The sequence below is a fragment of the Malus domestica genome, chromosome 15, assembly GCF_042453785.1.
Source record: "Malus domestica chromosome 15, GDT2T_hap1".
NCBI lineage: Eukaryota > Viridiplantae > Streptophyta > Magnoliopsida > Rosales > Rosaceae > Malus > Malus domestica.
In genome coordinates this window covers 46316693-46331368 of record NC_091675.1, presented here as the reverse complement: position 1 = coordinate 46331368, position 14676 = coordinate 46316693, and the positions used below count along the sequence as shown (strand labels likewise).

At 37.9% G+C, this 14676-nt stretch overlaps 1 protein-coding gene across 1 annotated transcript; it reads right to left on the bottom strand.

The window, feature by feature from the left end:
- Positions 1-367: 367 nt before the first annotated feature.
- LOC103436360 (phospho-2-dehydro-3-deoxyheptonate aldolase 1, chloroplastic-like) lies at positions 368-4704 on the bottom strand. The gene is made up of 5 exons (XM_008374780.3): positions 3799-4704; positions 3320-3597; positions 2422-2698; positions 1807-2052; positions 368-829 (listed from the first exon to the last, which is right to left on the bottom strand). Exons 1-5 carry the CDS (start codon positions 4348-4350, stop codon positions 563-565), a joined length of 1620 nt encoding a protein of 539 aa, XP_008373002.2. The 5' UTR covers positions 4351-4704; the 3' UTR covers positions 368-562.
- Between the last annotated feature and the right edge of the window lie 9972 nt (positions 4705-14676).

The window sequence follows — 14676 nt, the reverse complement described above, 5'->3', positions numbered from 1 at the left end:
ATTATATGTCAGTCTCATTTACATGGAAAACCATATGGAAATGGTTTACAATAAACACCGGTGTCATCTGAACGGATTCATTGATTTAACGTTAAATCCAACATTGCATTGTTATGTGTATGCTTTAAAAACACGACATTGTATTGTATTGTTGGACACTTGGACTAAGACGCTACTCCAACGGTAAACCATTTCCGTATAAATAGTTCACTTGAAGACGACCCTTCTTTGAGAGCAGCGTCGTATCACTTATATGTTAATTTAACAGAAAATATGCTGAGCGTATGACTTTGCAACTAAATCGTAAGCTGGTGAATTACGTTGCAATATTTTAAAGATAACGCATGCGTTTGTAATTGCATCCAAATTTGAGTAGGCAAAATGTAATTTACCGTAATTTATTTTTCCTTGACTTCAAAGTCTCAAAGCATCACTTACAGTATACACATACAACACACAACATGAATTAACTCTAAACAGCAGTGATGTGGTAACACAGTACAGTTTTAGTGAAAAAGACAAAAAGAATCAACTTCCGCGGTTCTTCACCCTTGAAACCATTCTACAGACCTAAAGCCGCAACTGAATGCTGTGACTTGATCCTTCTTTTCCTGAGGCGCTCGGCGATGATGAAGGCCAGCTCAAGAGATTGCGAGGCATTGAGCCTTGGGTCGCAGTGAGTGTGGTAGCGCGAGCCAAGGTCGTCAAATGTCACAGTGCGTGAACCTCCGATGCATTCTGTCACATTCTGGCCTGTCATCTCTAGATGAACACCGCCTGGATGGCTTCCTTCTTGCTCGTGCACATCAAAGAACGCTCTCACCTCAGCCTGAACAAATAGCAAATAATAAAGTTCAGGTACAGGTAAACCATTCGTGTTATCAGAGATCTAATTCACAAAATTAAATACACATACTCGTATACGATGTCTCACCAGCCAACAAAAAAATGATTTACGTAAAGCAATATCCAATCTCTCAAAGCGAAAAAAAGAATAAAAAGGGATCGTGGAAAGCATTGTACAAAAAGGAAGACTTCTTTTGTTTCTTGCTAAGAAAATGAGTTCTTTGTGACGCAAAACGGGCTCCAAGTCGCTTTTGAAAACAATCGCTTACCTACCTAAGCGGTCATTTTAAAATTTTCGCCGATATTTTCGCCCATTTTCTCTTCTTCCCCAATCCCGTAAACAAAAATAAAAAGAATAAAAACCTGAAGCTCGAATATGCTTTTCTAGTGCTTCCATTTTGACTGTTACACCTAACTACTACACCTACACATTGCGCCATCAGACGAGTCAATTGCTAGGACATGATTATTAAGATGTCTATCTTTAAAGCTACAGAATTGCCACCAAGTGAGACACTTAAGCTGGCTGCCCCCACCCCAACAAACTTATAGAATTTTTCAACAATATGGACCATAGGACAATGAATTGAGTGCAAGTGTTGGTGGATGACAATCATCCACCAAGTAAAGAAGCCAATAGCAAATTGTGACGATTATCGTCACACAGCGCGTTGTCATGATTCATGAAAGCTTAGTTGAAAAGCCTGTTTCAAATGTGGAAGTACCATGACTATAAGCACCTAATTAAACAAAACCAACAAACGCGTGTGAACAATGTGCAAGCTCAATCAAATTTATTTTTGTTCCCATGGCTGCTAAGCTTTCCACAAAAACATTTATTTATTTACTAATTAGGTGCACTGAACCAACGTGTTTATCAATTACCACGACTAACCTACAACATGTGATCAATAAACTTAATAGTTGAATATAGCAAAAAGGAAAAAACAAGAATCATACCCTTATGGCATCGAAAGGACGTGTTTTGAGACCACAAGGAGCCTTAATGGTGTTTCCATGCATTGGGTCACTAACCCATGTGACAATCTGCCCTGCCCTGCGGACTGCCCTAATAAGATGAGGAAGTTTCACCCTCATGTTCTCAGCTCCCATTCTTGTGATGATTGTTATCCTCCCAGCTTTATTCTGAGGATTCAAAATTTCAATGAGCTTAACAAGCTCATTTGGATCCATCTTATCGCTGACCTGCATCACAAGAAGTGATCCTATATTAGTCTACTCTGCAGTAATTAAAATCCATTAGAATATACAGTAACGTGCAAAATGTGTCAAAACCATATAGTAGTCAAAGTGAATTTCGACTAATCATATGATCCATTTCAACTTAGCGTATTCTCACAAAGTTTAATCCAAATAAGACCCATTGTTCCATTTAAACATAGCAATATCTTTTTTCCTTAATCTGAGCAAGAAAGAGAAAGATCTCAAGCAAAATTTCCAATAATCTGCATATGGCATCAGGTTTTAAAAAAAATATGATGTTGCATTCATTTATCCACTTAATAGGTAATTTGATTGAAATGGGACATATGCATCGTACGGGATATGAGTTACCTTGATTCCAAGGGGATTGGCAACACCTCTAAGGAACTCAACATGAGCACCATCCAGTTGCCTGGTACGCTCGCCAGCCCAAAGCATATGGGCAGAGCAATCATAGTAAAGGCCGGAAGTTGAATCCAACCTAGTAAGAGACTGCTCGTAAGGCAAGTGCAAGCACTCATGAGACGTCCAGAACTCAGTGGTTGTCATGATAGGGTGTTCAACTGTGAGCCCGGCAGCAGTCATGAATCCAAGGGCCTCATCCACCCGGGCAGCTAGCTCCCGATATCTGCCATGCCAAACATGTTATCAGGTGAAATTACTATAAAAGCTAACCGAAATAAAATATAAAGTTTGGTACACTTGAATTCATATAGCCGACCCCACTTAGTGGGAAAAGGCTTTGTTGTTGTTGTTGGTACACTTGAATTCATATCAATATGACATTTCACTATACTATTATTGGATTTATTTGGAGGAACATATCAAACACCACCAGATCACGTGATATTAAGCATCGTTCACTGTCCACTCACGCACTAAATATTACTCATGTGGTCCCAAAATTGATTGGCGAAAAGAGCATTAGATTCTGCATTTGCATGTGATAGCTTTGAGGAACAGATGATAGCACAAAAGATACAAAAGGTTGAAAAGTCTTCTAACACATCTAAACGACGAATATACTGGAGTATATGAAAGAAACAAACAAATAGGCAAGGCAATGATAATGATTGAGGGCGTATATGGCATAAACTTACTAACTCGTGAACACCGACACAAAAACATCAAAATCTAACTAAATTAATTTACGTTAAGTAATTAAGTCTTTTGCTTGTTCATGCCGCATGATTCTAGTTAAATTTATCACTAATCTAAATTCTAAAATGGTAAAAGTGAGGAAATATACCTATCACCCTGCTCGCTGTGCTCTGTGAAATCCAAGTTCCACTGTGTGACCCTCTGCATGGCTGCGTAACCTCCTGTGGCGAACGCCCTCAGAAGGTTTAGAGTAGCAGCAGATTGGCAATAGGCTCTGATCAGTCTCTGAGGGTCTGGAGTCCTCGACTGTAAATCAAAGGCGTCTCCATTCACATTGTCTCCTCTGTAACTAGGCAGCTTCACACCATTCTTCTCCTCGAAAGAATCCGATCTGGGTTTCGCAAATTGACCCGCCATTCTTCCCACCTAAACAAACAACCACAACCCAGTTTCACAATCCATTCAACTCCCAAAATTACACACAAATTACTAAAATTTCAAGCAACAACAACGAACCCAGATTGAAAATTCACTTCAATTCGAAACATGCTCACAAATAACTGAACTTTCATTGAAACAACAAGGAACCAGAGAAATTTCGTATAATTTAGAGGGAAAAACTGTTACCTTGACGACGGGCATTTGGCCTCCGAACATCAAAACGACACCCATTTGGAGGAGAATTCTGAAGGTGTCACGAATGTTATTGGCATTGAACTCCTTGAAACTCTCAGCGCAGTCCCCACCTTGAAGAAGAAACGCGTTTCCCATAGCAGCCTCTCCGATACGCTCCTCCAGGCTCCTAGCCTCACCGGCGAACACAATAGGCGGGAACGAATCGAGGGTCCGGAGCACCGACTGGAGATCTTCCTGATTCGGGTACTCCGGCAATTGCAACGCCTTCTTAGATTTCCATGTCTCCACGCTCCATTTCGCCGGAACCGCATTGTGGCTCGTCGCCGAAGAAGAAGGAGCCGCCGTCTGAGCAGCCTGCTGCTTCGGCGGCTTATCGGAGACAACTGGGTTCTTGGCTGGCTCTGCGGCATGGACAGCGACGATTGGCCGAACGGACTTGATGGGCAGAGAGGGTTGGTGAGTTCTGGAAGAGGGTAAGAGAGACTGGCCTTGAAGGAAGGCAGATTTGGTGGGAATCAGAGAGCTGCTGCTTGTGAGCGCCATTTTAGTTAAGACTTTCCCAAGATCTTTTTCTTTTTTGTTGGTATGAAGGCACAATGAGATTGCAGGGAGAAATCTCAGAGGGTACCTGAGCAAGGGAAGGAGAGAGAATGGGAGGGTTTTATAAGAAAACAGGGTGTCTTTGCAGAGAGAGTGCGGGTTGTTGCGGCGTTTTGAGGGTTGTTGAAGGGTATTTTTGGAATTATATGTTTCAACAATTTTGTGAAGAAGTCAATTGCTTGATATTTTTGCCCAACTATTTTTATTAATTTAATGGGGTGCGTAGGTGGTCCTTTTTTTCATACATTTTAAATTTTTATGGTCCGGCGACAACCACCATGCATGCTTTGGCTTGTGGAAGCCGAGCCGAATTAGATTTGTATACACTCATTTATGTGTATTATTATTTGTTTATGTGTGTGGAAAATGTGCACCAGCAAGAACCACATGGTGGCTTCAATGAAATTCTTAATGGAGCCTCTACAATCGTATAATTTCAAATATAAAAATAAAAGGCTTTCAATGTGTCGGAATTGAATTCTTCAAAATATCTCAATATATATGAACTCGTCAAATACTTAAAATAAATCATCAAATATGACTATATATAGGGACTCAAAGAGTGTCCTATGTTGATTTTGAATGAGAAAGAAACCCACTACCAATGTGGGAAAGAATGCTGCACATCAGCTCCTCTTTTTGATTGTTTTTTTCTGGTTTTTTGAACTCAACCACGTGGGGGTTCTCAAATGAGTTTGTTGGTGGTGGGAGTCCTTAAATATTGACTCACATTAGAGATGCTTTTAATAATTACAAAAGTTAGCATGAAACAAAGCTCTCTTAATCAATATGTTCTTAGGTTTGAATGTATGGGTGGAATAGTTACTCACCTCAACCTGTAACCGCACAAAATTTGAGGAGTAATAGGCAAATCGTGGTGGATTTAGAAATTTTGTGTATGTGTTCAAAGAAAAGGATGCTTATATATGGTGCTGTTTACACTAAGGAGCGGTAGGAAATAAAATTGTATTGAACACGCTATTCACGATATTCAAATTCTAGGCCTCTCACTTATAATGAAGATGAATATCACTAGCCGATTTTCCTTTTTAGCATTGTAGTTGCTGATGATGATGTTTCTATCCGTATTTGAGCATTAATAAATCAGCTTATTATTTAGAAAAAATAAATATAAAAAGTTACTGCTTCAATCTATCTGAGGCATGTCATCGAACATTTTATCTCTATTTGAATTTTGAAGACGGAACTGATAATTAATTAGAACCATGATTTATGGCTAATTAAGATATTGTTCAATGGCTAATTAGGGAGTGCAAATTGTATGATTTACTTCGTATTACGTTATTAAGAAATGAGTTTGATATGTATATTTTACAAACCAAGGGTGTTCCTTAATCCTTATGATCGATCTTGAGTATAAATAATATTTTATACCTTAGGGAGAGCTTATTAAAAGAATAAGCCGAGCCAAGCCATGGAAAAGCCAATATATGGCTTTGCAGAAGTTTATATTTATTTAGGAAAATATTTAAAAATAAAATAAAAGATTATTTCTTTTGTTTTGGGGTTGGAACGAAATAAAGGTGTTTGAAAAATAGAATGAGTAAATGTCCAAGTCACCCACCTACCCTCCTTCACTTCCATGCTACCATCCTCAGTCTCGGTTCAACCCCTCCAACCCCCATTACACACCACCGAGATTAAATTTTCTACGCTCAAAATGAATGGGACTACTCAGTATTACGGTTTATTAATATTTATTTTTATTTATAAGTAAGAAGTGTGAGATTCAAATATCGTAAATAACAAATTTGATACCAAAATTAGATTATTCATTATGTGCCTTTAGCCGGACTTATTCATTCCCTTAAGTATTAAATATGTTATTGTACTAAAAAAATTTAAAAACTAACACATATTTATAAACTTAATTTCTCCCAACTCTACTGTCATAAATTTAATATGTATCAAATAACAATTGAGGTCACAAAGATGCCATAGGTGCAAAAGATTTGATCTGGGACACACCTCCCTCTACATTTAACACGTGCCCATAACATGGCTATGACTTGGCATATTCCGATGGCTTGCACAAATGTGCATGAATTCTTGAGATTTGGGTTTGGCAGATAGCTTGATGGCAGAGCGCCATGGGCGGTAGTTGGTGATCGCACGAGGTCCATCTTACTTGGCTTGCGTCTCTAATTGGCCTACATTTTGTACTGAACTGGCACTTGGCATCTACCCAAATCATTAGAAAGAGAATGTGACATTTATACCCTTAAACAGATTATTCAAGCAGCTAATTACGCCATGTTATACATGCAAAATGTGTATGGGAACGATGGATAAAAGTCATAATATGATAGGGAGGGGTAGAATAATTTTTCTATTATTAGTGTGCATATTTGAAATGCTGTATGAACTTACACATTTTTAATTTGTTATATGCATTTTTAAGTGATTAGTTATATCAATTTTTTGAAATTATTAGTTTGTTATTTCACTCTAACTTGGTTCAGTTTTCTATCCAAAATAAGATTGTGCTCAGGGTTATTTCAGACTTTTGACTTTCTTTCACATTTTTTTATTTTTATTTTTATACAAAAATATATGTACAGTAGGAGTGGGAAAACAAATTGGTTTTGAGCTTGACCTTCTTTTCACTAGTTCTCTACTTCTATTTGGTACAAACCAAGAAATTTTGGCTAGTAAAAAGAACTTGTCACATTTGTTTCAAAAACTTATAGTAAACTACTAAAAAGTATATTTGGCTCACTAACAAGTTTTGAGAATTCAACTTGGTTAATCATGTCCATTAAAAAAGGGGAATTAAGTGGGGAGTTGAAAATGTCCAAATTTTTTTTGAAAGGAATCCAGTGCCGAGTTGTAATGTTTGAATAACCTTGAAAGCAAGTCATGTCAAGACTAACACATCCTGATCCGGAATGTCCACTGGACTCCGAATCGAGCTGTGCTGGTCGACACCCGGAGGATGACGAAGCCATAAAGTGTAGTGATGTGGAAAAATATGAATAAATTTAAACCTTAAAGTGCCTAAACATAAGAGTGCGCTTGTAAGCTGGAATGAACCCATTTCACACGTGATGTTAGAGCATAAGTAAAGTACAGTAAGGTAGGATTAGAATTATACCATCGAAGGTAATCTCCAATACCAAGATTTGCCAAGAATCCTCGTCGACACGAAAACTTAGCACTAAAACCTGGAGGGGTGAAAAACAAGGGTGAGTGGGCCTGAAAATAAAACTTTGTAAAAACCTTTTCGAAAACATAATAACCGCTCACCGTAAAACAAGTATAGTTTATAATACATACATACTATGTATAGTAAGAAAATACTTACCGTAGCCTGTAAAATCTTAAGAATTCAATACGGCACAATATTTCGTAAGTAAATATATGACGTCCGTAATCACATAATCTCGCATAAGCAAACATATCATATCGCGTGCTCATCAACACATGTTGACACACGAGTTCATGCAGAGATATTCTGACACGAACAAAAATAGGTGTAACAATGATATACGCTCTAGTACTACAATCATGTGAAGACTGGAGCTATGCGTAGCACATACAAGTCCTAATTGCCTATAGCAATCTAGGACAGGATTGGAACCTACAATGGATCCAAAGTGAGCGTACGGTGCGATGTGCACATACACATGAAAGACTGGCTCTGGCCCGGCCAAGTACTAACACTGGTGCAACAAACGATGAGCAGATAACATAAACATAGTCATGCCACAGTGATTCGATAATTCTAGTTGTTGATGCATAAAATCAGTGAGGACTTTGGTACAACAGAAAGTGTCAAGTTTGTGACATTCGTTAGATTGCTCCGGTCACTAGTGTGGATAAGTATGTAAATGGATAGAGATAGGGAAGCAAACACAAGATGTACGTGGTTTACCCTACGTCCACGGAGTAGAGGAGTTCTCATTAATTATGAAGGATTTACACAAATATATAGGTTCAAGCTCTCATTTAGTGAGTTCTAGTAAATGATTTAGTACAAATGACATTAGGGATTATTATGGAAGAATGATCTCCTTTTATAGAAGAGAGTTTCTAGCTTTGTTTTGACATTGACACATGTCATATTGTGATTGGCCTCTGATGTTGACACATGTCGTGTTGTGATTGGCTTTTGATGTTAACACGTCTCGCGCTGTGATTGGCCTCCTGGTTGGAGGGAAACTCTTCTAGATCCTTGATGGTATAACGTTGACCGATGCTTGGTAGTTTCGGGATTGGTCAAGTATGGTACAAACAGTGCTCCCCTAAGTTCCTGAGAGAGGGAAGCTTCTCGGTTGGGGACTTGCAAGATCCAAGCCACTGAGTAATCACAAAACTTCTTAGTACCGAAGTGTGGTATCGTTTTCACTTGCCTTATCTGTCTCATAGGTAGATGTGGCATCTTCTCTGGAAGTACTTTTCCTCCATCCAGGGGTGATATCTTTAACCGATGGAGATGCACAAGGTAATGTATCAATTTCACTTAAAACTTACTTATAGTTTCGAGCTTGGTTAAGCGCGATACAAACCCTATAGTATGAGTCCCCCAAGTTTCTGAGTGAGGAGATCTGTCGAAAGAGGTGACAGACAAGGTAAGAAATCAGAGTACCAAGCAGTCAGTCTCAGATCGAAAGTTTGATCTCATGTTTCGGCTGATTGTTCTCATTCTCCTTGTTCTGTAGACATCAACAAGGACAAAGAAAAGGATATGGAGAAGAGATGATATGAGATACTTTTGCTTTTGAAGAAGTAACTTTCCACATGCTTATTCTTGAATTGGGCTGGAGGGTCTTCTGGTTTCTTCCAGAGTATAAGGCCAACTTAAGAATTTGAGGGTCAAAACAAGTCCATCAAATCAAAAGTTCGTTCGACCTTGATGATATGGGATACTTTTGTTGTTGACAAAGTAGTGGATGTGGTATAGCGAGGCTTTGCTCTTTGGCGACGGTGCCGGCGAAATGTTGTTGAAGTTTCTTGAGCTCTTCAGATAAGGCAGCGATGCTGAGCTTGGATTTGATTTAGACTCCTCCGTCTGGATTATGTGGTTCTGCAGGAAATGCATCATGCTATAGTGATTTGTTCTAGCTCATGTTGAACCTTCTGCTTCAATCTTTTGCATAGTTGAAGTGGTGCATAACCTTTGCATTTAAATGGTCATTCAGAGCACTACTTCTCAGCGACTCATCCATGCTTGGCAGCTTCAGTGTAAATAGCCAGTATTGTATCAACTGTTATGAGGTATTTGCCGAAGGGATTCTTGACCTTGACAACAGTTAAGGATGAGTACTCGAGAGCAATACTAGGTGAGCAACCAGGTGAAGGTTCCAGGCAATCAGTTCTAGATCGGAAGTTTGATTTCAGGTTCTGACTGATTGCTTTCTTTCTCCTTGTCTTGCAGGTAAGAGCAAGGGTAAAGGAAAAGACAGGGAAAAAGCATGATATGAGATACTTTTGCTTTTGACCCTGATGATATGAGATAACCGATCTGGTGTGGTTGGTTTGCAGAGGTATTATTTGGGGGGGGGAAGAAAATTGAGTATTTCGAGAGGCCTCGTTGGGGGTGCCTTTAAGGATATGAGGAAAGATTGAACATTTTTGCAGATCTGCATGGCCGTGGAGGATGAAGGTCGACATATATAGGAGTTTCCCCAACAACAAGTAGTAATGTTATTCCCTTACTTTTCTTAGTCATGGCAATGTAGTGGGAGCTGCATGATTCACGTGTTTTAACTTTGTCAGAAATCTTTGACAAAATGGTCCGTGGTATCTGGAAAGCTGATGTTGTGTGTGAAAAATGTCGACAAATTTTTTCTAGGAAAACCTGGTTCTCGAAACTCGGAGAGCGGTGTCTTTTTGATTTTTGAATAAACAATCCTGTTGGGGATCTGGCTCTCAAGATTCGGAGAGCGGTGCCTCTTCAATTTTTGAACAAACAATCCTATTAGGGATCTAGGTCTCGAGATTCAGAGAGCGGTGCTTTTTTGATTTTTGAGCACGTAATCCTGTTGGGAGTGCTTTCTTAGATGTGAGGAAAGGTTGGGCATTTTTGCAAGTCTGCTTTGCCACGAAGCACGGAGGTTGACACAAATAGGGATTTTCTAGTTATTAAGCAGTGATGCTGTTCATTTACCTTTGTGGGTAATAATAGGGTAGCTGGACCTTCAAAATTTATGTGTTTTAACTTTGTCAGAGATCTTTGGCAAAGTTACCTGTGGTATCCAAGGAGCTAATGTTGCGTGTGGAGATTGGAGATTGTCAACAAATCTTACCCAAGAAAATCTGCTTCTCGAAATCCGGAGAGCGATGCTTCTTTGGTTTTTGAACAAGCAGCCATGTTGCCCTTTCTTTTACAGGGGTGAAGCATTTAGGTTGAAATAATGCTCCCTTGATTTCCCGAGTGAGGAAAACTTCTCGGTAGGAGACTTGAAAGATCCAAGTCACTAAGTAGTCGTGAAACTTCCAAGTACCGAGGTGTAATAGTATATGGTAGGAGTCCCCCAAGTCTCCAGTCGAGGGAGTTGACGAATGAGGTGTCTTGCTAGTAGCCAAGTTTCCAAAGTAACAAAACTTCACCATTTTCTTTTCTAAGTGGTAGCCCAAAACTCCTTTTTCATATATATTTGTTATGAAAGTTGTTAGGTCCAAAGAAATGGAGGCCTAGGCTTTTTTTTATTTTTTTCGAATTTTCAAAAAAAAAAAAATATATATATATATATATATATTTTTTTTTGGGTACCATGAATTGATTTTGCTTCACACTATCTTGATCAAGAGTGTGAAGCTTTATGCATTTGTAGTTGCCCTCCATTTGTTGAAGCTTTTGTTGGTGAAGCTTTGTGGGTGAAGCTTGTGTGTTGAAGCTTTGTAGGTGAAGCTTTGTTGGGTACCATGAATTGATTTTGCTTCACACTATCTTGATCAAGAGTGTGTGAAGCTTTTAGCATTTGTAGTTACCCTCCATTTGTAGTGAAGCTTTGTAGGTGAAGTTTTTGTGTTGAAGCTTTGAGGTTGAAGCTTTGTTGGGTACCATGAATTGATTTTGCTTCACACTATCTTGATCAAGAGTGTGTGAAGCTTTTAGCATTTGTAGTTGCCCTCCATTTGTTGAAGCTTTTGTTGGTGAAGCTCTGTAGGTGAAGCTTTTATGTTGAAGCTTTTTTTTGGGTACCATGAATTGATTTTGCTTCACACTATCTTGATCAATAGTGTGAAACTTTTGGCATTTGTAGTTGCCCTCCATTTGTTGAAGCTTTTGTTGGTGAAGCTTTGAGGTTGAAGCTTTGTGTGGATGCAAATTTCTTCCTCCTTGATCTTGGACAAAATTGCACTTACAAAACAATTAACACCTTAAGGTCAAGGTCAAGAGCCTTATGCGTCCACGATGAATTGGGGAGGGGGGGTTTGGCCGTCCATTAGGTGGTTTTTGGGGTTTAATTTTGGTTTAATTAGCCAATTTTAAGAGGTATTAATTGGCTAATTAAACATAAGGGGATTGTTTTGGTGGTTATAGAATATTTAGAATAAATAGATAATTAGGTTATGTAATAATTAGCTAATAGATTTAGCTAAAAAAGGGAAATTAGGTAAAAGATATATGGGGTGAAATAAATTTTAGGAATTACCTTGTAGAAGGATTTGATGAGATGAATTTTTGAATTGTTACCTTTTTCGGGCCTTTTTATGACTTGGTTGGAAGATGACTGCCTGCTACTTGCGCGAGGGAATCTCGTTGTACCTCAAGGGTATTTTTGTCCTCTTTTTGTCCAAAAATCCATGTGTCGTATTGTGATTATTTTTGGCTCCACAAATGCCCCCACACTTGTCAGGTTGCTCGTAGAAAAAGGCAATAGGTGTAGAGATTTTCTTGCTTTAGGAAACTTTGAATTGTTTCCTATTTTGATGATGATTCTCCTTTTTAATAGGAAATTAGATCATTCTAGGAAAATGAAATAAATTCCGCTCAAAGTTTATTTAAGTCCACCTTAAGTGGATTATTAAATCAACTTTTAAAGAAAAACTTATTCTACCCTACAAGAGAGAGAGCTTAGAGGATATTTGTGTAATATCCCTCGTTTAATTAAGAGTGCAGTGTGATTATAATTGTTTTTATACAAAATTTTAGTCTACTTAGTGTTTATTTGTTTAATAGCTTTTAATACTATACTTTTTATTTATTAGATTTCCTAGTATTGTTAAAATAATAATAATAATAATAATAATAATATTCTTCAAAAGAAAGGAAAAGAACATTCTTTCATGTTCTTCCTTTCTGTGCGATGGAAACAAGGAAGCTGGGAGGAGGTGGCCTTCCATATCTTTAGGGAAAAAAAAATCTTTTTTCTTCATACCAAAAATCGGATAGAGATTAGGACACCTTGTGATAGGTCGACCTTTGATTTATCAAAGGAGTGTGTCATAGAGAGTTGTTCATCTCCTATTGCACCAAGGAGTGTGTTCAGCAGAGGATGAACTGAGAAGAGACACAGAGGTCTATAAGCAGGAGGTGGATGACCTAGGAAGCTAGGTTTTTATCATGACTCTAATAGGAGTGAGTAGGATTAGAGAAACTACAAAAGGGGTTCCAGAGAAGTGGGAAAGCATCATAAATTGAAAAGGGGTAGATAAATTGAGAGTTAGAGAACGTGATTGTGAAGGAAGGATTCAGAGATTTGAAGGGAAAACTTCTTGTTCCTTGATTATTTAGATTTTTCGAATTTAATTTCCTTAGTTGAATTGAAACTGCCATGAGATATATTTGGAATTCTTGTTTTCTACTGTTCAATGAACTAATCTGAACTTGAATTAGAGTTGGGTAATTCGGATTGGGTGTGTAGATCAAATTTCTTGATCAAGGGTTTGGTTCAAAAAGTCAATTTCTTGTTAATTTTGAGTTATGTTATATTTGGGTGTTGCATACATGATTTCTGGATTACTTGGAAATATTTTGAGTTTTGTTATTTGATTTGGAAGTGTACTGTTATGTAAGTTGCAGAAAATTTATTTCTTTGCAGAGAAAACTCAAGTTTCTAGTGGTCTTATTTTGCTCTTAATTCATAGGTCTTTATGTGTTCCTTTGGAGAAAACTTTTATTGCGTTGAAAATACATATGTCCATGATTGTAACCCAATTGTTTTCACTCAGTTCCGTTGAGTTTTGGTTGATCAAAACCTTATTTAAATTTGGGTCGCGAGCTGCCTAACAGCAGCAGAAAACTGGATTTCCAGTTTCAAGACTCCATTTTTCTTTTAGCATAACTTCCAATTTAGAGCTCCGTTTTCTACAAACTTTATATGCTTTTAAAGTACATAACACGAACTTCAAAACCCATGTAATATTACACGATTTGGTTTAGTTTTGAATGTTCAAAAATGAGTCTAAACTTGGTTCAATAATGCTGTTTTTCTGCAGATTTTGTGAAGATGCAAAGTTCTGTTTTTAGCACACCTAATTTCTTTTCCAGATTCCTTTCTAGTTCTCTTTACTTGATTTGAGTGACATTATCTGAGTTATAAGATTCCAGAATTTATGTACTTTTGTTAGATAATATCAATTTTGTGGTTGAACACTTAGTTTGGTTTCTAATATGTGTTACTTGTGTTTATATTTTTGGTTGTATTTTTGTGTTCCGATTAGGTTCTTCAGAGGAACAAAATTAATCGAATTCAAGGTAGGGGGTTCTGGGAAACCTTCTATATATATATATGAATTTAATTATTTCTTACTTAAGTACATATACAAGTTGATATACATGTTTCTATTGGATATTTGAGTATGATGAATGTTCGAAATGAAATTTGGGTCCATGATGTGGGAGTGAAGTGGGATTGTCGGAAAGAACTTCGGGAATCTAAGGTGGTGACTATTAGTTTTGTGTAGTTGAGCAAACTCTTAGTAGGTATCAGGTCTCAGGTGAGCCCACAGTGCACAGATTCTTTAAGGGTAATTCGGGACTGGAGACGAAGAGTTTAGTCAAGATGACTAACAAAAGGGGAGTTCGGGGATGTTTAGGGATGGGGGTTAGTTCATATATTTAAACACTCGGGATCAAGTGGTATAGGTACGGAATGGGACGTACAAGGTCTGGCTGTTTAGTTATGTGGATTAACGGGTATAGTTAAGGCATTTGCATTGCATACTTACGCATCATTCTGCTTTTGGTTTTAATTCTGCTATCTTACTTATACTTTATTATTTTAGTCATGAAGGTACATGTCCCTACTGAGCTTTTTAAGCTCAGCCTAACAAAATTTTGCAGGTACAGAACCAGAA